At 38.9% G+C, this 24900-nt stretch overlaps 1 protein-coding gene across 1 annotated transcript in view; it reads left to right on the top strand.

Moving 5' to 3' along the window:
• The window catches only part of RSU1 (Ras suppressor protein 1), a 102003-nt gene that overhangs the window by 21400 nt on the left and 55703 nt on the right, over positions 1-24900 (top strand). Inside the window, exons 4-8 of the mRNA XM_063150551.1 lie at positions 468-588; positions 4007-4125; positions 5599-5681; positions 5953-6067; positions 19031-19163. Coding sequence (XP_063006621.1) covers positions 468-588; positions 4007-4125; positions 5599-5681; positions 5953-6067; positions 19031-19163 — 571 coding nt within the window. The remainder of the gene's footprint in view (positions 1-467; positions 589-4006; positions 4126-5598; positions 5682-5952; positions 6068-19030; positions 19164-24900) is intronic.

Raw genomic sequence — 24900 nt, forward strand, 5'->3', positions numbered from 1 at the left:
AGCTGAAAATGAGGGATTATTTTATATTTGTTCTTAAGGTCCTTTAGTACAACTGCTGTCCTGTAACTACTTGTATCATTAATGTTTTCTCCACTCAAATAATGTCATGATCCAAGTCTCTCAGGCTCTGCTCTTTAGAGACCTCTGTGTGCTACATGAATTGAGAGGACAGCCTGCTTCTCTTAGTCTATAAGAGCACTTGTCCTTGTCTCTCACTCTGCAGTGGTCTTTGTTAGTCAAAATATCTTACAGTTACGGTAGTAATTTTTGAAGAGTACAAAATGAGTGCTCTCAACATTGAGAACAGGAGGCTTTTTGCATATAAACTTTGCTTTTATTGGAATAATGGGATGCTTTCTGTGCTGCAGCCACTGTACAAAGAGTGCAAACACCAGGTGCTGGTAAAGCATCTGTAGTCTGGGTAGCTTGCCCTAATTGCAGTCTCTCACTGTGAAAACTTTCCACAGCTGTGCCAGCAAACATCGCAGACCTGAGAAACATAGAAGTGCTCAACTTTTTCAACAACCAGATTGAGGAGCTGCCTACACAGATAAGCAGCCTTCAGAAGCTCAAACACCTGAACCTTGGGTGCGTATCTTAATGCAAAACTTTTGCTGTAATAAAGGTGCTACCAAATGTTGTCGCAACTGAACCTGTAACTTCTTATTTTTTGATAGTAAAGTTTGTTATTGGAAGTGGTTTTGAGGCTAATCTGGAAATTGCAGCTTCAGAGTTTTCAAGTAATGTCCTGGATAAACAGAAATGTAAATGGTCAAGCACTTACTCTGGTATACTGATAGCCATTTAAGGACAGCAGCAACTCATATTCAATAAATATTCATCAAATACTGAAGTCAAACTGAACAATTACTGACTTTTACTTCTATAGTAACTACCTCTTAATTCTGTGGTTACTGCATAAGAATCAAGCTCTGTTCTGATTTAAAGAAACATCCATGTTAATTTAGGACTTCAATTCCAAATGTTTGAATTTGTGTTTGTAGACATTTCAGTTTGTATTAAACCTGTAAAAGGAGCAGCATGTATTAGATGTGGTGTCCATTTAGTTCAAAGAGCTGGTATTGACTGAATTTGTGCCAGGGGTGTTGATATTAAGTGTTCAGATTCTAGATTCTGATAGAGCTGGTGATACTTTATAATAACTAGAGTTGCAGAGGGCTTTCTTGAATTATTAAGAAAACAAATGTGAAGCATAAGACCTTCTTAAAATTAAATGGGCATATTGAAGTGTAACTATGGAGGAAAGCAGTGGTGGGCCTAAGCTTTAGCATTACAGGCTTCTCATAGAAAGAATGTTTGTATTTTATAAATTCAATTTCTGACCGCCCTAAACTGAGCATTTTTTACTCTTCAAAATACCAGATGATTTTGGCTAAGCTCTGTATATTCTGCTTTAGTTACTTTAATGAAGTGCTGATAATTGAATTGCATCTTGAACTGTTGGAGTGCCAATAGACATTTTAATGATGATCTGTCTTCCCTGGTCTTTTTTTTTTTGGTCACAGTAGATCTCTAGCTGTCCTTAATATCTGTTTCAATCTCTGAATTGCTTTTCAGAGCAAATATTAATTAAGAATCCTGATTCTTTGTATTTTAAGGGTTAGAACCATATTTTTGGAACAGCATATAGAAGTGTTGCAGTATATGAAGGAAGAAGTTGTGCACTTCCTATGGATTAAAGCAGCAACCATTGTTAATATAGGTCAAATGCTAGTCTGCATTAATGAAAAAAATGTCATGCAAAAGACCACTTGGTGTTTGGAACAACAGACTTTCAGGTCTGGAACCACATTTGCCATCTTCATGTATCATGTGGCCTAAAATCTTAGAGATTAAACACTCTTCCATCTTAATCCCCTCCTTACACGTGGTCTTCTAGGCACAGGATTCACCACCCAGTCTTAGCTTTGCTTTGGACATCCTTGGAGTCAGTGACAAGGAAATGTTTTTGCTCTGGTAGGTTTATCAGGAGACAGCCTAGAAACCCTCTTGTCATCTGCTGTGTCTGTGTTAGAGCCCCTTAGGGGAGAGGGGCTTGAATAAGAGCAGAGATTATTTTTGGGAGGGCTTTGGCATGGAAGGGTCAAGTGGTATGGAAAGAGAAAAGGTGTACTGCTGCACAGAAAGCTTAAAATGTGACATTTGGAAGGTAGGTGAGGCACAAGCTCAGTGTTTGAACTTCTGCAGGGATGAATAGTGCTGGGCAGCAACTTTGAGCTGGTTCTCTGTCCCTGTCAAAGAATAGATACCATTCTGCCTCTTGTCAGTAGGGAGAACATTTTTTCCCTCTCTCTTCCTTGCAAAAGGCAAGGCTGTTAGGGCAGCTTGGTTAAAATCCCTTTTCAGGAGTGGAAAGCAAGCTGCTGTCTTTAGTTCTGTTTTATATAAAGACCAGTTCTTAAAACAGTGACACTTCTGCAGTAGCAATAGTGGAGAATGCTTTTCTGTGTTTTAATTGCTGATAAGCAATATGAGTTGTATGCCCATAATGGGACTCCTTACTGGGGATGAGGAGGAAGAAGGATTTTGTCTAGATTTAGCTACAGAGAGCTGATCTCTACAGGTTCTTGTTTTGTTGGGACTGGCTTATGCAAAAGGGGTAAGGGAGAGTGAGGTTATTTCCTGAGTTTGTGAAAGAAATGGTATATGTGCTTCTCCTGACCTTGCTCACATGCTTATATGATCTTTCTTATTTTTGCTTGTGCAACTTTGTCAGTACATTGATTAGAGTTTTTATAGTTTCAAGTGTCAGATATTCATACATCCACATAACATCTCCTCTTGACTTCAGTGACTGTTGCTTATCCCTTTTACATCAAAAGAAAATCAAATTCAGAGTATGTTTAGGGACATCTGAAAGGTCATGTTTGTTTCCAGTCTTCACATAAGAAAAAAATCCTGTTCTTGACAGTAGCTACCTGTTCAGGCTCTCTCTGAAGATGCTTCTCTTTTCTGTTCTGCTTTCAAACCTGAGTGACAACTGAAGCAAGATCCATACACACCAGATATATACTTGCTGTACATGCTGTAGGGACAGTACGAATAAGAAGCTGGTAGGTAGTTTTTTTCTGTTCATGTGATAAACATGCATACATGAACAGTTCATACACAGTTAGATTCTGTGAAGATATCTCCAGCCATGTGCCTGCCTTCATTGTTGCAGCAGCTCAAGAGATTCCCTAGATCACCCTGTTCAAGCTCTTGGAGTCAGAGAAAAGTTACCTTTCTCTACCTTGTCTGATCCAGGTTATCAGAGAAATCTCTTCTTTCTGTTACATGTCTTCATGCTGTTCTGTCTGTTACTAAACCCTCTGCTGTCCTAAACCCTCTGAAGACTGGCTGATTGAGCTATATTTAGATAAAGCTTTATCAGTCACAGGACTGACATTTTATTTACTTCATGCTCCTTGTGCATCAAAAGTTCTGTAGTGACACAGATTTGCTGTTCTTAGGAAGAGGTTTGAGCAGCAGTTATCAATGAACATAAATACTGTGCACTTGAGATATTCCCCTTTGTGTTTGGTATCATGGTAAAGAGTTACATGGCAGAATGAAAAATGCTTAACATGATATGCAAAAGGGTAATTTGTAGTTTAGCTAGAAATCATCTACCAAGGACCAGCTTTCTCCATGGAATGCTGTTAAAGCTGAGCATGGCCTTGTGACACCTCTCTCCCTTGTGCTTTATGTTTCAGGTGTGGCTGCTAATTGACGTAACAGACAGGATTCCTTGAGAGTGCATAAGTTTATAAGTTTTGAGTATATTTATGGGAATGAGAGGTTATAAAAAGGTCTGCATTGCAAAAGACTTGCTCAGTATCTAGGAGCATCAAAGCCTTTTCAAAACACGAGGAAATCTTGGCATATATTAATTTTTTTAAGGAAAAAAAAGGGAAAAAAACAAACAAAAACCTTGTGACCTGTATTATTCCTGTTAGGTGAAGTGAATACTGATGTCATATTCTTTTTTTCCTTTTACTTACAGCATGAACAGGTTAAACACCTTGCCAAGGGGATTTGGCTCTCTACCAGCACTCGAAGTTCTTGACTTGACTTACAACAACTTAAATGAAAATTCCCTACCAGGAAACTTCTTCTATCTGAGTAAGAAACTTTTCTAAAAACTCTACAAATCTTCAGGATATGGTGCTTTGCTCTTTGCAGTTGAAATTTATTTGATGCAGACCAAAATACAAAACCAGATTTTTTTTCCCCCAATATTTATGTTTTCTTTTAATATGTCTTGAATATTTCTGCATAGCATGGCAATATTTATCACTGATATATATTGTTATCTGACACCTTTGGGCACGAGCAGACTTGCTTAGTAATGGCATATTAGTTTTCTTCTCAGTAATACTTACTTGGGTCCCATACTCAGTTAAAACATCATGGAGGGTTGCAAGCCTCAGGGGAAACTAAACCATTTTGCAACACAACTGTTGTTTGTTGAGTCTGAAAAAAAAGTATTCTTGATAGATCATTACTAAAATAGTTTTAACAGCGTGTGGGTGTTGAGGTGTCCAGTACGTTAAAACATATGCTAGGGTTACAAAGCTTGGCAGAGGAATGGTAGAGCTAAGCTGACCTTTGCATGTTAAAAATACATACCCACAGGGTTGACAGAAAGGTATTGTAATGCATATGTTCAAAAGGGCTGCATTATGGTTGCCTAAGCAACTTGAATTCTGGCACTTTCTGGATTTCAGTGATTCTGCTTTTCCGTGTACTGTGCTGAAGTGGCTTCAGGATCAGTGCATTCAGCATCAAAGTGACAGGCAAGGGGAGAGGAGGAGTGCTGCTCTCTGAGGGATGTTGTGATTGTAACCTGGCACAGGGAAGTCTTTAAGTCAGCATTATTAAAAATGGTCACATTTAGTGAAACGAGAAGAGGAGGAGTGAACTACGTAAGACAAATGGGATCTCCTCTGGTGGGAAGGAGAGGTTTTGCTGATCTGACCACCTTCTCTCCTGCTGCACCTGACAGTTCTTTGTGAGTCTCCATTTTAATTCCTTTTTCCAACTGTCATGTATGCTTGTTCAGTAATAGCAAGCTGCATAGTAGTTTTTTTGATTAATTTCATTGAGACTTGGCATGAAAATTATGAATTACACCATTGGAGTCTTCTGTATTTCATTTCAGATCTCTTTCCCAGTGTGGTTTGTATAGAGCTTAACATAGCTGTATATTTGTTGAAAAAACTCAGAAATTTTTTAATGTCTGTTTAGGATGCAAATTGATGTCGTAAATAAGAATCAAGGGTAATAAAGAGTAATGACTGTATTCTCATATCTGAGCATTCAGGCTGTTTGCAAGAATCTGCCAGAGTCTACTGTTGCAGAAATTGTTAATTGTGCTAGTCCTTTTGAATATAGATGTTTTCCTGAACTCACCAACAATATAATAAGCCAGTAAATCTAAGTTTGACCTGCTTGTTATTATTGTGAGCCCTGGGTATGTCAAAGGCTTTTCACCAAGTCAGGGTTATTAATCAAACCTGACTCCTTTTTATTGATTAGACCTCAAATGGTTGGGTTATATGCCACCCTGTTTATATATTGCTATTTAATTTGCAGCCACCCTTCGTGCACTCTATCTAAGTGACAACGATTTTGAAATGCTGCCGCCAGATATTGGGAAGCTCACAAAGTTGCAGATAGTAAGTAATTTATCTAAATTCTTGGAAAATCAATTCACTTTTGCAACACTTGTAGGAATGGAATCCAGTCAGTTTGAGGAGTAGTAGGGTAGGTTTGCAGAAATAGACCACTACACCTGGAACTGTTTCTTGTTTACCAGAAGACACTTGTAAATAAATTGGAAGAATTGAGCATTCAGGAGAAAGCTGGGGGCAGAGTTAGTAGAGCTCTCTTTTGGGCTGCTTTATGGTAACTGAAAAACATTCTGACTGAATTTATATTTGCTCTTAGCTGAGTCTTAGAGACAATGACCTGGTATCACTGCCTAAAGAAATTGGTGAGCTCACCCAGCTTAAGGAACTGCATATCCAGGGAAATCGTCTCACTGTGCTGCCCCCAGAACTGGGTAAGATTATGGATGATCATTTATTTATTTGACTAATAATGATGATGATGAACTGTATTTCTGCTGAAATGATTATGCTTAAGTCATCATATATGCTAATATTTACTTTCCCCTGAGAAAAACTCACTTTTACACTCCTCCACTGCACTCCTGGATATGCAGGAGGAGCCAGAAGATGACATATGTTTTGTTTTATTATTTTATTACATGTTGCATTTTTCTTGTGTATCAGTATACCTGGTTGCCAGTTTGTATGTAGCACCTTACTTTATATAATGTATCATAAATACTGGGTCAGCAAACCCATTCTTATCTTTCACTGGGTTTTGATAACACTATTTAGATTAGCCAAAATTATATTAAGCAAAAATTACAATAGCATGAGTGGCTTCTTAGTGACTGTGCCTATACAAAGGAGAAGGTTGATCAACTAGAGTGAAATAGGAGGATTTTCAACTAGAGTGAAATAGGAGGATTTTGCTAAATAGGAGGATTTTTTGTTTTTCAATTTGATAGCTTTTCTTAGGTATCTGACAGCTCTTTAACTTAAAGCAATGGAGCTGGTTGATGTAATTTGAATTTGTGATACTGTACATTTGAATACTATGAAACAGGAGTTCTTTGAAACTTAAGTATTGATTCTGCTGAATTTGCATTGCAGTACTCTGTTTTATGTGAGGGGCATGATTCCTGTTTGCCCCAAGCCAGAAATTGGTTTCTAATCTTAAAATTTTAAAAAATATTTTCATTGGTAATAATGTAATTTTGTCAATTACCTCTTTTTTGAAAGCTTTTAGGGAAGCTTCTCTGTTTCTACTGGTACCTTCCACGTAATACTTCCCAAAACTCAGAAGGATAGGGACAGAAATTAGCATGATAAAATAAAATTACTTGTTTTCATAAGAACTTACTTTGACCCGTTGACCTTTTACATTAATGTGCTTTAATGTACTTTAATGTGACGGTATGCAAGGAATGCTTTTTGTTTATAGAGCAATGTGCTTTTTTTCTGTGAATTGAGGAAGGTATTTGACTCTTATTTGTTTGTCCAGTATGGGGTTTTTTGACTTTTCCCCATACCATTAGTGGACTAGTGGATGGAAGTTGCTCTCTTTTCTTCCATTTCAGATGTTTATCTCTTGACACAGGTATACCTTCCTTAGGTTTTGATCAAAGTCGTAGTTATTTATCAATTCTTGCAGCAGCAACATTCAAAAGCATGTAGTGTCTGTAAATGTACTTTTCTGTAGCTTCCTAAATTATAGCTTTTGGGTTTTTTTCAGAATGTGGAAGATGAATAGTGCACTGAGTCTAACCACCTTCTTTGGCTAATTAAATTAATATTCTAAACATACTGCTGCCTTACAAGCATAGCAAAAAATTCCCATTAAATGATTTTACTATCAAAATCCATCCCAAATGGAAATGTTTGAAATAAAATTCTCAATATTTATTTCTGTATTAACCTGCAAAATTCAGGATGGCTAAGGGAAATTTTTTCCTCTAAGCATTTATTTGCATTTTAGAACAATATCACAGTCTGATAAAAAAAGGACTTGTCATTCTGCCCCAGCTGATAAAGGTGAGGTTCACTGACACAGCTGAGTCCTTGTTACCTCTGTTCTATATTACTCAAAAGGTTTTTGTAAATTCTACTCTTCTTTTCATGTATTAATTGATCAATGTTTCATTTTGCAGTCTTACTTAAGATCCTCATTTGTGATCAGTTGCCATAATTTCTGTTGTGATCTATGCCATGGATAATTCTAGAATCATCTCAAATTTTTAAAATAGATTTTGGCATATATTTACAGAGAACGTTACACTGAAGTCTAAATTTGTAATTTGTGCAACTTGTAGGCATATTTACTGTGGAAAACAATGTTCTGCTTGTTTATTAAACATCTGGGCACACGTTAGGGACTGGGACGCCAGACTAGGGTTTGGAAGGGTTGTTTGAGATCTGGGAACAGGCCATAGGCAAGAGTGAATCTCTGCACTCCTGGATTCCCTTCTGTAAGCCAGGAGAGTTTAGAGAAGCGCCCCTTTGGAGACAATTTTAGTCTGCCAGTGAAAGGTGACATGAGAGGGTTACAACCTACTGCATGGATTGGTAATGCCATAGTCACCATCTGAGGGAGAATGAACTTTGTCTGCTGTCCGAGTTCTCCCTCCTAAATTTTTAAAATTGAATTATAATGTACTCAGAACTATCCAAATACTTCTTGGTGTGCATTTTGGATAAATAGCTTTTCAATGAGCTGGTCCTATTTGCATTAATTGGAGCTGCTCCTGTTCCTTTCAAAGTAAACAATCTTTTCTCTCTCATTATCACTTTCATAATTAAAGGTGCTGAAGGCTTTTGACTGGCTTAGTTCAGGCCCTGGTGGACAGCAGTGAGTCACTGGATTTTCATTTGCCACGGAGATGGGCACAATTGAATGATGAGAAGGATGTATGTGTTACATTAAACTGTTCTTTAAAGGTGATGTAAATAAGTGCAGAAGAAGGAATGAAGAATAGGTTATGAAAAAGGCCACAGACAGGCCTTGGGGTCACAACTTTGGAGTGGAGATACCAATAAATAATCTCCTACAGTCTGCCTGTAACGTCACCTGATGTGATTGAGGTGGCACCAGTACCGGACTGGGGGAGTTTGCTATTATCTTCCGTTGTGTTTAGCAGAGAATTCCTACTGCTAATTTAAGAAAAATATTCCTGCCCAGGAGGAGATGAAAGGACTGAAAGACTGCATTGGTCCCTGGGTGAGGTGCCTTTCTGTAAATACAGTACACGTGAGTGATGAGCCCAGGAAATGGCCGGGAGTAGGTGGGTGGAATTCGCAGCTTGTTTTTATCATTTGTCTCTCAAAACCCCATTCATGAGAAATGGTGGTGGGCAGTCATATATAAACTTTAAAGAGGCGCTGGCATTTTTTTCCCCAGCATTTAAAAGGTTATGTGCTGCATTGCAAGACAAATAAATCATGATTCACTGCAACAGCAGAGTTGCAGTCAGTTATATAAATTGCCAAGGAGGCACTAAATCTGTCGCTTTGTGTGTTCTGACCATTTAACAATAGGAACGGTTTGGAAAGAAAGTAAACTAGAAACAAGAACCATATAAAATGGTAGGTGCAATTAGTCACATCAGTGATGGTGTTTTAAGTTCAATGTTTGTTCATCTGGGTGGACCCATATGTGCCACATAAAAGATTTTCTCAGGAGAATCAGGAGTGTAAGAGGAGTATATTGTGCAGAGTACTCACCAAGATGTACCTAAATAACCACCCAGAGAATGTAACTAGCTTATCTGTATATTTGCATTTCTGATGTGAAAACAAATTTTATGATTTTTAAAGCCCACATTCTAATGTTGCCTGGGTGCCCTACCCTGCTGTTTACACACACGTGCACACTTGTGGTTTGGTCCTGTTTATGCATATGGAAGAACAGTGATTTCTAAGAATACATTCCCAGTTACCATCCTCCTTTTGCAAAACTGAATTTGGCATCAACGGCTCATAAGTTGCTGTTCAATACTGTTCTAGCTTAGCAAATACTTTCCTTAGGTAACGAGAGACACTATCAAAATTATAATGTTAGTCCATACTGGAAAAGTAGAAAATTCAAGCCTTGTTAAAAAAAAATCTTAAAGGCTTAAGTAGTCATATTCCTTTCTAGGGCACGTGAAACATTTTGTAAATTTAATTTGTGTATCAGAATAACCAAGTAATTATTTCTAAATTTTTGGTTTTGAACAGCTAAGTTATCTTCTGTGAATAAAGGATTGGCTTTAAATACAAAGTTCAAGGAATTGTGCTAAAAGCCTCAATATTTCCATCACAGGAAGACCTTTTAAAATTTAGGCTTTTGAAATTACTCTAGAATTTTATATTACGCAAAGTAGTAGCTGAAGTTGTTTGTTCAAGTAAATATTAATTGAAATAGCCATTTACTCAGGTAATTATAACAGGCATATGCAAACATAAGAATCACTTACTTTACAAAAGATATTTCTTTTCCAAATGTTGGAAACTTTCCACTAGTTGATGTAAATGCCAAACTTTTCTTATTTAGTATAAACTGTTACTGCACCCTGCCTGTGTCCCAGCACAGCACTGGTCACACCTGCAATACAGGTCATTTATTGGTGCTTGTTGGAAGCCAGAACACTGGGGCTCTTTGGACAACAGATCTGAGCGCTGGGACAACTAATTGACACCTTACCATTTCAAGAAAAGATATGTTTCTGATTTTGAAACTAAGGTAAAGGTGGATAAACAAAATAACGTGTTTTCTGGGACTGCTTATGTAGCAGTTATCAGTCAAGAAACAATAAAAAACATGTAAGTAACAAGATAGGTTATGGAGAGATTATTTATATAGAAAAGCTTCTCTGAAAATCTGTGCATATTCTAATTGTGTTACTCATTTAAGATTTAAGTCAAAAAAAAAGCCCAAAACTACACCCTACACCCTACCACTTGTTATGTAGTTAGAAACCAGGCTGAATGCAAAGTACTTGATGGACACTGCTGTAATTCTTGCCAAACTTTCCAAGATTCACATTTGATCTTGCATCAGTTTTTAAAATATGTAAGTTCCACAGTCACTTCTCAGATAAGTATAGTGTGTTGGGAGGTTCTCCTTGTGTTGACTGTACTCTGATTCTAAGTACCATCAACATATTAATGATGTTTCTGTCAGTAGATACTTGATCTGTTGTGTCAGAGCTGTAGCAGGTAAGAGTACTGTAATTAGAGCCAGTCTGAGCAAATGTTACATTTGTTGTAATATTTGGTTCATTTTATGTGTCTCATAGTACGTGAAGGTGGTTTCGCTCTTCTGAGTACTTGGCAACCTGTGTTTGAATGGGAGTTTCAAAGGTGCAAGGCAAAAGCAATACAGTGAGTCTTTTTTTCAAGTCATTTTTTTAAATTAACTAGATTTTGGTCTGATAGGGACCCTTCAAAGAGAGAATGCTCTGTTGAATTTCCAGGTAATTGAGAATCTCAGGGGAGTTTCTGATGCTGGAAAAATGTGCAATATATTTCAAAATAAATTGGGATGCTGATCCTCTAAGCCTGTAATACTTCCTGTGCCATTAAAGTGTCTTGGATGTTAAACTACTTTGACATCACGTTAATTTCCTTTGTTCCAAAAGCCATCTGCTGCTTACTGTGTTTCTTGGGTTTCTTCACTGGGAACACTTAGTGGTGACTGTAGGTCTGCCCCTTGGGATCCCAGTCAGCACTGGACATTTGTTACACAGAGCAGTGAAGGAAATGGTATTTCCAGCACAACATGTCACCTTTCAAAGAAAGAAACCAGTGAATCTTAGCAGTACTTGTAGGTCTTCTAGTAAATGGTCTTGCTCTTACCTGAGGGATGTGGGAGAAATTAATTTAATCAAGTTGTAAGTAAGAAATAAATAATTTTAGAATGTATTTTTAAAAATACATTTTGAAAATACATTTTAAAGTAATTTCTTGGATTTTTGTTAAAGTGCTTGTCCTTCTGCCTTTCCTCTTAGCTACCAAGACAATGGCACAGCTGGGCTGTTTGCCCTGGTACCTGAGAGCTGTGTGTGGTGGAGTTCAGTTGTTGAAACAGCCTGATTTGTCATGTGCCAGTACAAGCCATTAGCAGTGTGTTGTTGGGTGAGGAGTACCTCGTGTGCTGCATTGAATAAGTTCCTGTTTTATGGCTCTCGTGTATCAGTTATTATTATTTACTCTTTCTGCTAGTTCTCCTGGTAAGGTCTGCTGTGTTGCGTATTATTAGGGTGGAAGTTTCCAAGGCTTTCTCCTTGTTCCCAGAGAGTTAACCTCTCTTCCTGCCACCTGAATGTGGAAGTGTGAGTTTGCCCAGCCAGGTTAGAGCTATAATCTGTCCGTATTTAATACCTGAAGTGTGGTTTAAGGTAGTAGTTCAGCATTTCATCCATCCTCTTCTCTTTCCCAGGCTTCATCTTCAGTCCTGGCACATTCTGAAGTGTCAGACTTTCCATTACACTTTGGTATAAAGATTCTCGCTGACCTTTGCTTTGATGCTGGAATTTTGTATAAACATCTCAGGACTACATTCACTTTGTTTTAAACTCTCTCCTATGAAACATGCTGGAGGGTAAAATTCTCTTCCCATACAGTTATAATAGCTGTAACTGAGGCAATACCAGTTTGCCCTGTAACACTTCACATTTACATCAAGGGTAAAGAATTCAAGATTTAGTTGGTCTGTTTTTACTTGATTTATTTCAGCTGTTCCTCTTACTGAGAGACTGAGGGTTGAAGCAAATGGAGTAGCTACTATGGGATCACAGTATAATCAGACTATTCAACCTATCAAAGTAAAGAGTGAGAGAACACTTGGCTGCTGATCCTCACTCACTCCATGAGGAGAGAGCGCAGGTTGTCTTTCTCCCTTGTAAATGGGCAGAGGGAGCAGCAGTGTTTTAGAAATAAATCAGCTTAGTTCAGCTTGGAAGTAAAGAATGTATTTTGACAGTGATGAACCATTAGAACAAGACACAACTGGCAGAGTCTCCATCTCCTGATGTTTTTCTGTTTGAAATGTGTTTGTAAGCTCTTCAGTTACTGAACGGACACGGATTTACTGCTGCACATATTCAGGTCAATGCTGAAGTTGGGGTCTCATCTCCGAACTCATAATTGAAAATCTTCATGTACATCTAAGAAGTTGTAAGAATAACTTGTGATGTTGTAAAACCTGTTTTAACTCCCTGAAAGTAATTGTAAAACTGAGGATGGACTTTGGCCTCAGTGTTTGGCTTTCAGATTGCTCCCTCAGCCTTCTCTTACATTGGGGCTTCCTATCTAACCCTCACAGGGGAGATTGCAGGCATTCCCATCTGTGTGGTTAGGACAGGAGCCAGGGGAACACTTCCAGCCTGCCTCTGTGGGATGGATGCTCTGGGATATCTTATTTATTTGCATGTACTGAATCTGATTTCTTGTTATCTGAGACTTTAACCTTTTCCCATATTATGTAGAACCACCGCAAATGCTATTTTGGGGTTCTCTGAAGAGCTGGTGACTTGTAGTGTTAGACCTTCTTCACTATAAGGTTGTAGGGGTGAGAGGGCAGAAGTCTTGCTGGGATTGATCTTTTGGAGGCATTTCAGTCTAGTTTTAGATTTACTAAACTTAGTTGTTCTCTCTTAGTGCACAGGAGCTCATCAATAAGCAAATACATATGCTGTGGAGATGTAGATTTCTTTATCATACTGAATATCGACGTGAATATTTCTGCCAGTTCCAAAGAATTGAGTCACACTGCACTTAGGTACAAGAAGACTTTGCTCTTTGTTGTCTCACTGCTCCTTTATAAATACTGTTCAAATCTACTGTCTTCTGTTATTAATCCTTCAAAAGTGCTGTCTTCAAAGCAGAAATTATCTTACCTGTTTATAAGAATGGTATGAGCTGCTGGTGCACAGTCTTACATGTGCTTAAGATTGGGGTAAAAATCATTGTCTTTTGATGATACTTTGTGGCATAGAAATGACTTTATCTTTTCATATTTTTTTACATAGGTATTAAAACATCATTCACAATTAATTGCTTTGGTATCCTTTTCATGACATAATAGTCATTCTATTTCTTCTACCCCCACACTTTAAACAATCTCTCTCTCTATTGAGACAAAGCAAATGCCACAAAAGTAATAAAAATTATAAGCCCTGTAGTGTAAAGCAAATCTAAAACAAGCCAGGATGGACATATTTTTACATACAGCCTAAGTTTAAATTTAGTGCAGTGGATTGATCCCTTTCTTAGCATTTAATAAAACAGGATTCAAAGGTATTTATATCTAAATAAATTACCAAAACTAATTTTGTTCCTCCTGTTATATGTACAACAGTGTAAGACCTTTGCATTGTAAAGGGAAAGAACGTTTGAATTGCAGTCTTAAGAGGAATTGCTAAAAGGGATGTGTCACAGCTTGAGGACTCTCCTTGAGGTCAGTGAAGAGTCTAGGCTGGGAGGGGAGTTAGAGTATCAACAGGGTACAGATATGAAACTCAACAGTATACAAGCTAAAAATTATATCCATTGATTTTAATGAAGCTCCACTGGGGATGAATTTAAACCATTCCAAGGAAGTGTTGATCTGGCATTTTACAGCTGGGTCATGTTTCTTATGCTGAATGCCAGTGTTCAGTTCTCAAATGTCAGAGTTGTTTAATTACTTAATTTCACCTTTTAATTTTTGGAAGTATTTAAAGTGTTACCAGGGGGCATTCAAGTGAAAAGGACAAGCCAGGTGTGTGTTCATTCTGTTTCTTTTTGTGTGTATTGAAGTAATACCTATCTACACTAGTCATACCTTACTGTACCTCCAATATACAGGCATTGGGTAAATATTGCATGCTTTGTAATCATCCATCACGAGAGGATGGGGGGCCTGTACCTATATATGTCAGGGGTGCTTGCAGGCTAGGTCTCATGGACAGGAGTAGCCTGGGAGGTCTGAAGGCACCCTTGGCCAAAGTGATGGTTAGTATTATTACTGGCTCTAACACTCTCTGCAAACACCACTGTGGGAGGCAGCATTTGATTTTCTATTCTAGGCTCTTTTCTGACTGTTGGAGGCATTTAAGCAAAACATAAATGTTCTCACAAACCACTTTTCCACAGAACTGCAGGAAAATAAGAAACATTAATGATAATGTTTTAGCTCAAGTGCAGGATAGATCCATTAAGACAGGAAAGTGTAGGTGCCTTCTTATCCTTTAAATATCTCTCAGGATGAGGTGTGCCCACTGTCATATGAGGTGACCCTTCTGCCCACCCATTACTGTAGATGCTCTGAGTTTAGGAAGTAAAGAATGGTACTTTTTGTTAATGGATGACCTAAGTTAAAACGTGTCAAAAATAAAAATATGCACACTTTGATTTTGCACTCAAATTCTCAAGGGTTTTGGTGTAGATTATTTACTACAGCTCCCAGGTGGTAGCTAACAAGAGATTTGGGCAATAGATAGTTTTATGTCTGCACAGCTGAGTAGTTGGGCATTAGGAGGAATTTGGTTTTGAGGTGGGGTAAACAAAGAAGTTAAATCACAAGGATCCAATCAAAATTAAAGGTTCAAGATCATCTTTAGATAAAATGAGTACTAGGACAAAAATAAAAATGCCAAGATCAGGCATTTCTAAGATGACACAGATGGCTTCTCTTAAAAGGCTTTTGGTCATTCTGTGCAGGTCATCCACAGCAGTCAGCTGTTAGATCTCTGCCCTTCCCTTTTCCAGATTCTGTTCTCTTTTCAGTGTCCACTTACTGGTAGCAGCAGTGTCTACTTAGCAGTCTTCCTACTTGGAAATCTATATTTACTCAAGATAGAGTAAAAAAGGTACCTGTTGGTACTTACTCTTTAAGCATGTTAAACCTGGGTTCTGGGATGTATAGTTTTGATGATTTATTAGAATAATTTTAGAAGCATTCAGAAATAATTTAAATATAACATTTCTGTGCCCTAGGAAAGGGGCTGTGCTGACTAGCCTTGAAGGTGGCCTGTTCCTCCTTGCTTACCAGAGGCATATGATTGTGATGCCTTTCAGTGGAGCTGATCTCTTTCAGTATGACAAAATAGCAAGAACTTTAAGCCCATAATGAAGAAATACAATTTTAGTGAAACGATTATGCCAAATTACAGAAATGATAAATATTTTTTAATAGGTAGATGTGGATGTAGAACAAAACAGCAATGACCAATGCAGTCTCCTATCCCAATATATTTTGTCATTGAATCTTAAGTGCTGGGGTGTTACTAGAGGTAATTCTGTATTTTGCCTTCTAAAAGTATCTGAGGGATTTGATGTGATCTGTGTAGCAGAACAGTATATAAATTTCTGAGAGCCCTGGGTACAGTGTTCTGCTGATGTTGCTGTTAGACAACATGCATGAAGGCACATCTGCCATGGCTTTTTTCCTGGCTCTAGTGCTGCAGGGCTGGAATAACAGCATTTGCTAACATGGTGTTGCCATAAAAAAATCACCTAGGCGAGGAGGCTTTTGAAGTTGGGGGACAAGGACACGTGTGAGGTGAGCAGTTGCTGGGCACTCCTGTGGGGAGCCTGGTGCCAGAGCCATGGCTTCAGGCAAGTGTGATGGTCTCTTCCACACTGCTGGATTTGTCTTGTGCACTGCAGCAGGAGGGTCCCTGCAGTGCTCCTGAGTGTTTGGCTGCCCCAGCACATACTGTTCCTGAGATGTTGCTGAGACTTTGGCCTTGTGCTTGGGACTCCTGGCTGTCCTGCAGCCAGTGTAGATTTAGGTATGTACGCCCTTGATTCATGGATTTATTAGCTGTAAGCACAGGAAGGACCCTAGGATATGGCTCCAAGCACTGTATGGTGATGCAGGAGAGACACGTTCCTCTTCTGTCTCATTTTTTAATTGTGTGGCTTCTTTGTGCTCAAATGGCTTGCCTTGCATCAGGAGGGTTAGACTCCATTTCCTACTTAGTTCTGATGAGGTGGGGCACTCTCCCTGTAACTTCTTATCCTGCTTATTTTTCTGCCTCTTTCCATCCTTCATTTCCAGATGGAAATTTTGGTATCCAACAGTCAGGTTTTTAGAGCCCTGGTTGCCCTGTCCTTCCTGTCGTCTGTAGGGCAGCCCTCCTTCGCTCACCTGCGGAGAACCTGGTGCTTGCTATGAGGACAGACAAGTTGTTCCCTTTCTCACTACCACACTTGATTAAATTCTTCACTTCAAGTCCCTAGGCTCTCACTGCAGCTCTAGGTGGCCGGTGGGATGGGCTGCCAGGCCAGCTGCTGCTGGCAAGGCTCCCAGAAGGACGTCCTGGGCAGGAAGGGCTGGATTTTGGTGCGGACGCTCAATTTTTGTGCGCCCCAGTTTCCTCTGTAATTAGATTAATTAGGGCCTCCGCTTCCCTCTGAAGGTGAAAAGAAATATTGGTACCTGCCTCCAGTGTGTTTTAGGAAAAAAGAGGAGACAGAGGAAAATAAAGCTATTACATTGGCATGGGGGCTTACAGGTTATTCTGCTTGAGCAATCTTGGTTTTGCTGTAAGATTCCTTTGGCTGTAGTAGAGTAGTAATTATTACAATTAATTATGTTTAAATGGGCCATGTGGTATTTGAAATGGAAGTGGGCACACTGTACTGTAGGAATGGAAACATGCAGCAGCCTTCCCGTGATGGTACATTTCTGACACAGCTTGGGACAAGAGGATTTAGCTGAGACCCCAGATATTGAGATTTTTGCGCACGTGTGACTTATTCCTTTAAGCAGCATTGAACTTGACCTGTGATGGGGCCAATCTTGCCTCCCCAAATTTAACTGTTTTTTTATAGTATACACAGATTGATCATTTTACTTTGATGCCCCACCTCCAGAGTGCTTGCAGTGTTGATGGTTTTGGAGAGCAGCATACAGGATTTTTTGCAGGTAATAAAATGGGAAATCCAATTTGCAATTGCAAAGCAAGCCCCTGAGTGAAGCATAACATTCCCAGCAGCCCCGGTCAGAGGGCTGGGGCTAATTGCTGCTCTGGCCGGCTTCCCCAGCAGCCTCCGCGTGAGATCTGGATGCTGAGAGCACCAGCCTGCGCCTTCAGCCAGCACAGATTTAGACACACTGCTTTCTAGCTTATTAGGTCCTCTTTGTCACAGCACTTAATCCTTTTTCCTGATCCGTGTTAGAGCAGGGCTGCTGAGTCCCCTAATAAAGCAGAGAGGCGCACTGAAGCGTGCGGCGGGTGCTGCCGCCAGTGCCTGACTGACGGCTGTGGGGGATGCTCCTGCCACAGACAGCTGGCAGATGAGCTTGTTAAGGTAACAGTGACTCCTGACTCCCTGATAGGCTGGTATGAGATGCTTGGCATCTTTTCACACCGTTTAATGGCCTGTCTTTAATTGTGTTAACCCCTTTTACAGAGCGGAATACACCAAGGATTAGCTGTCACGCAGAATGTGTAGCCAAAGTGAGCAGTGAGCGCAGGGCTTGAAGCAGCTCCCCTTGCCTGCACTTGCACACACCCTTTCATTTTGGAAAGCTGTGGTGTCAGATTGATTTCAGATTCCACCAACAGCCTGGCTCAGTCAGTCTTCAAAACTCTGTAAATATTTTTTGTTTAGTTCCCCTTAGTTAAAGATTATTTTTGGTTTAGTTCTTGTTGATTTATGGGAGAGTGGTAGGCCTCTCTTCGTTGTAAAATTCGCCAAAAAAAATTGAAAATACACTACAGATTTCTTAATTTGAAGAACACAAGGAAATATTTCAGTGGCTAGGCTATCCTGGAATTGAGCACTTTGTATCCATAGTCATGAGAGGATTGAGTGGAGCACGTGCTATTTTTGGGCTCAAGTGGTAAACTTTTACAAAATGAACAAAAAAGCCCTGAGCAAGCCCATGGCAGATCTCTTACATCTTCTGTCAAGAATCAGTAAAACTGCCATGTTACAAGAATGGCCTTGTCTGTGCTGTTGTGAGTGTGTGTCACTCTAACCCAGATCAGAGTGGGATCTTGGTGTAGACAATGTTCTGGGCACTGGGAATGCAAAAAGCCCCTGGAGCAGGGATTGAGGAATGCTGTGCAATGCTAAGCTTCAGCAGAGCAGACTTCTACCAGAGAATCATTCTCCTTTCATTCCTGCAGGTCATAGTGGAGATAGTGAACAGAGGCATTATCAAGTCACAGTTAAAAATAATTTAATAAATAAGTGGGCAGAGTTCAACCCTGCTTTGCAGTGCATAGCAGCACTGAAACAAGTAGAGTGGAACTGCATCCATCATGATGGGAACTACTGTGTCCTTCTATTTCTCCTTGCTGAGACTGAAATATTTGCTGTTATTATAGTTGCACTCTCTGAAACGAATAAAAAGTTTTTACATTCACAGTAAGGTATTTCTTTCAAGTTTTTCATGTTTCAAATATTTTTCATCTGATGTTTTGTTTAATCTGTTTCAGGTAATTTGGATTTGACTGGTCAAAAACAAGTCTTCAAAGCAGAGAACAATCCCTGGGTAACCCCTATTGCTGATCAGTTCCAGCTGGGAGTATCTCATGTTTTTGAATACATTCGTTCAGAAACATATAAATAGTAAGTATTACATTATATATTGTAGCTGGGTTATTTATTTCCCTGTAGTGTGTTGGGCAAGGTGTTACAAGCTACACACATCTTTCATAATACATGCAGTAACTTGGTATTCAGGACAAATATGCAAGGCTGTACATTTATATTAAGGAATTTTGCCAAGAAGAAGGTAACTGTCATGTAGACAAGTTAGGAAAGCACAAAGACTGTTTGATACTGTCCTGCATTTTTAGTTTATTTCTAAGAGCTGTTATGTAACATGAGAGATGTGAAAGAACAAGTGTTACAAGCCTTTTGAGAAGTACTAATTTTAAGTATGTTCAGCATGGCTTTATAGATTGAAATAGATATTTGTTAATGCTTTTGGATGCAGAGATATGAGACATATCCAGACTTTGATCATGGTTTGATCTGGACTAATTTGTGAAAGTCTACAATCTTAGTAATTCAAGTACAGGTACTAGTGTTTTCTTCAACAGTGTAAATGTGTGTGCTGGGCTTCTTCATTTTAATGCAAGATTCCATGTACAAATGCGGACCATTAGTTTAGAAAATAATGTCTTTAATCATTCACTAAATTGTAATATTTGTTTCAGTAAAGATCTCCATGTTATTCTTCAGATGGGAAGTTACTTTTCAATGTCTAGCAACTGTCTTGATGCTGTCTCCCTAGGAGCAGTGGGTAGTACAACCTGGATTGGAAAGTTAATTTTTGCATTTTGCCTTTATTTAAAAACTGTATTTTAATAATTCAGAAGCATTTCTGACAATTTTTTATATGGTTGCTGTCTGAACAAAGTTACCAGAGAAGGGTATTCACAAGTGACAGTTGTGGGATTCCAATTAAATAACTGAGATGCAAATTTCTGTAGGAACTAAATGACCCAACAATGGCTTTTGTAGGCTATTGCTCTTCATTTACAGAATTTTAAATGAAAAGAATCACAGATGGAAGAGTGGTTGCAAGAATTGCGTGTCTCAGAAGGGTGCTGATATTTATGCTGTGATTCGTGTTCTCAAGACAGATTTATTCATAGATTTAAGTAGGCTGCAACACCCTTCTTGCAGTAGTACTCTGTACTACAGACATGGTGTAGGGAAGCAGCTGCCTGTCTCCTTGGACCATGCCTCCCCACTGTTCACTGTGTACCTGCATCTCAGCTCCTTGATCATGCTTGATAATTTTGTTTTGTATTGTATTGTCAGTTTTATATTTCTCTTTGCTGAGCAGTGTGGTTTAGGGACCCTCATGCACTTCTCTCAGGGACCACTCTGGGCATCGTGAAGACAGCAAAATTTTAAGTGCAGTTTTGAGAATTTGACTCATATTTGGTTGCTGGGGAGGGGGATGGGGGGGAAGCTGTTATTATGTATCTATAATTCTCTTTAAAAAAATTAAAACGTCTAACTCTGGGTATATTAAACTGCCCTGGCAACGTTCCTGGTGTAATCAAAATTGACAAGAAGGTTCTATATTTCATCAGTTTCCTCAGCTGTTGTTCTTTGTTCTAAGTTAGCCATATTAGGTTTGTTTTTGTTATCTGCTAGGTGTAGCAGTGTCTTATTGGCTAATGGGCCAATTTTTATGTTGTCCTCAGTAAATAATTGAAACCTGTATAATTATTGGTGTAAGCAGAATCAGACTCTAATCATTCATAGGGAGAAAAATCAAAATCAAATAATCTTTCTGTGTCTTATTCATGATTTCTGCTTTGATCTTAGAAATTTATTTCAATAATGTGCCATAATTTTTAAAGTTTAGTGACAGAAACCAAATGCATAGAGATAATTATGTGTCAATTTTAGATTTTCAGCATATGACCATTTTATATTAAAATTATAAATAAAAAGTATCAGTATGATTTCTTAGAAAACCAGTAGTAACTTTTTTTGAGTCTTGATTTTCCTTGTTTGCCCTGCCAAAAAGAGAGTTCATGGATTTCTCTCCTGAGAAAAGATTGTCCTTTCTATTTCCAGTTTCTTCTAAATATGTGATTGAGAATTACTGGGATGCCATGTCCTAAAGACGTTCCTCTGATTTCATTTGGTTTAGGAGTTAACACTCAAAAGCAGTGGCATGGTCTAGGTAACAGGTCTGGTAACGCTGTTGTGCACGAAAGCAGATAGGCTCTACACTCAGAAGAAATTTAACTGGTTTTGTGGTAGAATTTTGGTATTTTCCTACTAATGACCATACAGCTTCTTCAACTGCCTTTTCCTTTCAGAGCCCTTGAACAGGTAGTGTGTCTTTTTCCTATTAAGCAAAACACAAGGTTGATATGTGAACTTTGTATTTTCCCCTGTGGGTATCTAAATAAGAAAAGTCAAGTTCTTGAATTTTCATGTGTTTTATTGCTCATTCTGCCAAAGTAAAAATATCTTCCAACATTTGATAGATCAAGACAGATAAACTTACTGAGAGGCAAAGCAGTAGGCTTTTCATTAATTGAATGATTGGAAAGGTTGCTGCTTAGCTAACCTCACTTGCCACACTGAGAAGATAGAACATAGATCAGCAGCTGACCATCAGACCAGTAAGTTTGCTTGCAGGTACTGGAAGATGTAGGCTCTCATAAACCAGAACTGTGCATCTGTGTGGCAGATGAATTTTGAACTCCAGAGAGAGAGATTTGTTTCCCTGTGCCCATTGTTTTTGCTAGCTGATTGGAAATACTGACTTTCCTTTTTTCACAAGTTTCACATTGTCTAGGCTAGCTAAGACAGTGAGGGTAGGCTTGCTCATACAGTCTCAAGTGCCAGGTTTCAGAGGTTCACCAGATTGCATTTTCACTAAGGGGGTTATGCTAATAACTTTTATTTTGTGTTTGCAATGGCTAGAACTTTGTTTGCTCAGTTGCTCTTAACTTAGCCAGAACTCAGTAACTCATTAAGTCCTGGCAGTGCACTCACTTGCAGTCATGTAAATAAACCTTGAGGTTTCTGCTGATGACTGGCACAAGCCATCACTGCAGTCAATGTCAGGGATCTCCATCCACATTCTGTGAGACTGAACTTGGGAAACAGCTACCAAGTAGATCACAAACCTCTTCTTTTCCTTTGTGAAATGTACTGGCTGTTTCAAGCATATTTAGTGAAAAATTACATCCCATTTTTAGCCTTGTCTTGGGATATTCATGCTTTAGTGATTAATTGATAAGTAGGGATGACACCCATGAGGGATGATTATGTCTAAAGATAAAATGTCATTTGTCTTGCATACTTTTACATTTCCACACTCCTGTTTTACATGGTATTCATGCACCAAGTTTAAAACTGGAATTACACTTTACTTCAGAAGCATGTTAACCATTGAGACCCTCAGATCTGCTCATCTTACTTTGTAGCTTCTTTCATTTCCTTTAATTTCCTTACCTTTCATGAGAAATGGTGCCTGGTGATTTTTTTTCCAACCCTAATTTTTCAAGGAAGACTTGTGCTGACAAAAAGATGGGCCATATATTGTGCTGGAAAATGTGTGTGGAGGGGCTCTTAATTCTTAACAGGAAATTCAGCAGCTCTTGGCACTTTGCTAGCTTTTGTTGGCTAAAATACGCCCACTGCACATTTCATCTGGTGACAGCATCGTTTGGAAATAGGTCAGTTTGCCAAGTGTGTAATGATTCTTAATCTCTCTCTGCTGTGTAACTTTCTGAAACTTTAGTAAGCTGAATTTTGGCTTTGATTCTGTATATACTCAGGAGCTGCCATTAAACTCGCCGTGTGATGTTATGATAGTGTTGAAAGCAGTTGAAGAGCTTCCTTAAACAGTGAGGGATAATGGCAACCTTGTCTCCTCAAAGGGCTTAACTAAATGTTTTATTTTTTATTCATGCCTTTAGTCCACTTTCAGAGTGACCTTTATGTTGTAAGCATATTCTCAGAGGATCTTCTCTGTCTAGGATACTGACAAAGAGATGATGTATTGTGTGATTTAGTGGTCACAATGTACTTAGATAAGTGCAGACAGACTTTAATGTTTGAAAGAAAACAATGAATTAAGCTCCTATGAAGAATAAAATTCTAGTTCCTTAGGATGTTCCTTAGGATTTATATAGGATAATTATTGATTTAAGATGAGATAAAACTGAGATGTACAATTGGTACCAGTGGGTGGGTTTGGTTGCTGACATTTACAGCAATGTTAGTCCAGAAAGCTGCTTTTTGGGTACATTTCTGGAATTATTCATGTGCTCTTGATCCATCTTCATGTGGAACGTATTCTTTACATGTTTGTAACAGAAAGAACAGTAATTTTGATTTTATCACAGCAGAATCTGTTGCAGACATCAAGAGCTGATAGTCTAATCCCAGCTAAAATAAAAGAAATTGCTGGGTTCTGAGTGCATTTTTTAAATGCACTGCCCTTAAACCCAGCAATCCTCTTTTAACACTTCATGATTTTAATAATTGTTGTTTCCCTGTATGATTTCCATATTCCAGTGAGGCAGAATTACAATAGAACAGTCACACCATTTTTAAGTCTCTAGAAAGCAGGTTTTCCCCACAAGGCAGTCAGTTTGGAGTCAAGAGGCTCAACAAGATGTTTTGTGAAAGGAAGCAAGTTGCACTTTTCATATTTCCATCAGGAAATGTGGTAGAAGAGCGAGCCATTTTCAAGACTGACACATGAACTCTTAGTGGAGGAAATGGTTTGACAAATGCAGTGCTGAGCATACATTGCTGGACAGCCTTGGAACATAGGCTTCCCTGGGCAGCTTGCTCTGTGCTGGGCATTGTAATTGAAAACCCCATTTCATCAGCAGTGACAGTGTGAAAAAATCCACTCTTGATTCAGCCCTCTGTGTAGAGACAATCTCCTCAGCTTCTTGGGAGTGAGTTGTTGTACTGAGCCCCACTATTATGCAGCAGCTGCTTCCAGGGCAAGAGACACAGGTCGTGAAGGAGCAGATTCCTCTTCTGGATTACGTTAATGAAGAGTATTTCAGGATTTATTTTTAACAACTCAAGGAGCCTGGCAAGATACTCAGAGTAGTGCACTAAAATACGAATAGTATCTTGACATAACTGATGATCTTACTCCCCAGTTGTTAAGCCCGTATAAGTTAAGTTAAGCCAGCTGCGTGGTTGGTGCTGTCCAATAATGTAAAGATGATAATCAGTAAAACCACCTATTAAGGAGTGGAAAAGAGATCAAACAAGTGAAGAATCCATATGTTGGTTCTTGGGAAGCACGTTGGGAAAGTGGGAATTGGCAGCAGGTGATAGGGAGGCATCATCAAGTTGAACTGATATCAAGGGAGATAGTCCTGAAATGGTGTTACTTGTGCAGCACAGCCTAGGACCTTCAAGAATCTGATTTTTTTATGCTGGCACAAAAAGCAGGAGTATTTAAACTGTGTTTGCTGATGGTGCAAAGCTAGCTGCATAAAAAAGAATCAGCATACCACTCAGTAAGAATTAGCAAACAAAGAGGAAGGCTTGGCTGTATTAGTTGCAGGCGAGCCACCAGTGTGATATGCTGGAGTGAGGAGGAGAGAAAGATAAGCACAGTCCCCAGAGCTTGGCTAAAAGAGTGGAAATTTTCCAGTACAGAAAAGGAAATATTTTGCAGTTGTGGTCATCATGTTCATAGAAGGTGAATTCAGGCAGGTACAGACAAAGTGTGAAAAGATAATAGGATAGTGAAATGAACTGATATTTATTTAGTAAAGTCAAGCCTGATAACAGAGCTTATGGCTGTCATTGGAGGGGAGAGGAGGAAGAAGAAATTTCATTTAAG

Source organism: Melospiza melodia, chromosome 1 (genome assembly GCF_035770615.1).
Source record: "Melospiza melodia melodia isolate bMelMel2 chromosome 1, bMelMel2.pri, whole genome shotgun sequence".
Lineage (NCBI taxonomy): Eukaryota > Metazoa > Chordata > Aves > Passeriformes > Passerellidae > Melospiza > Melospiza melodia.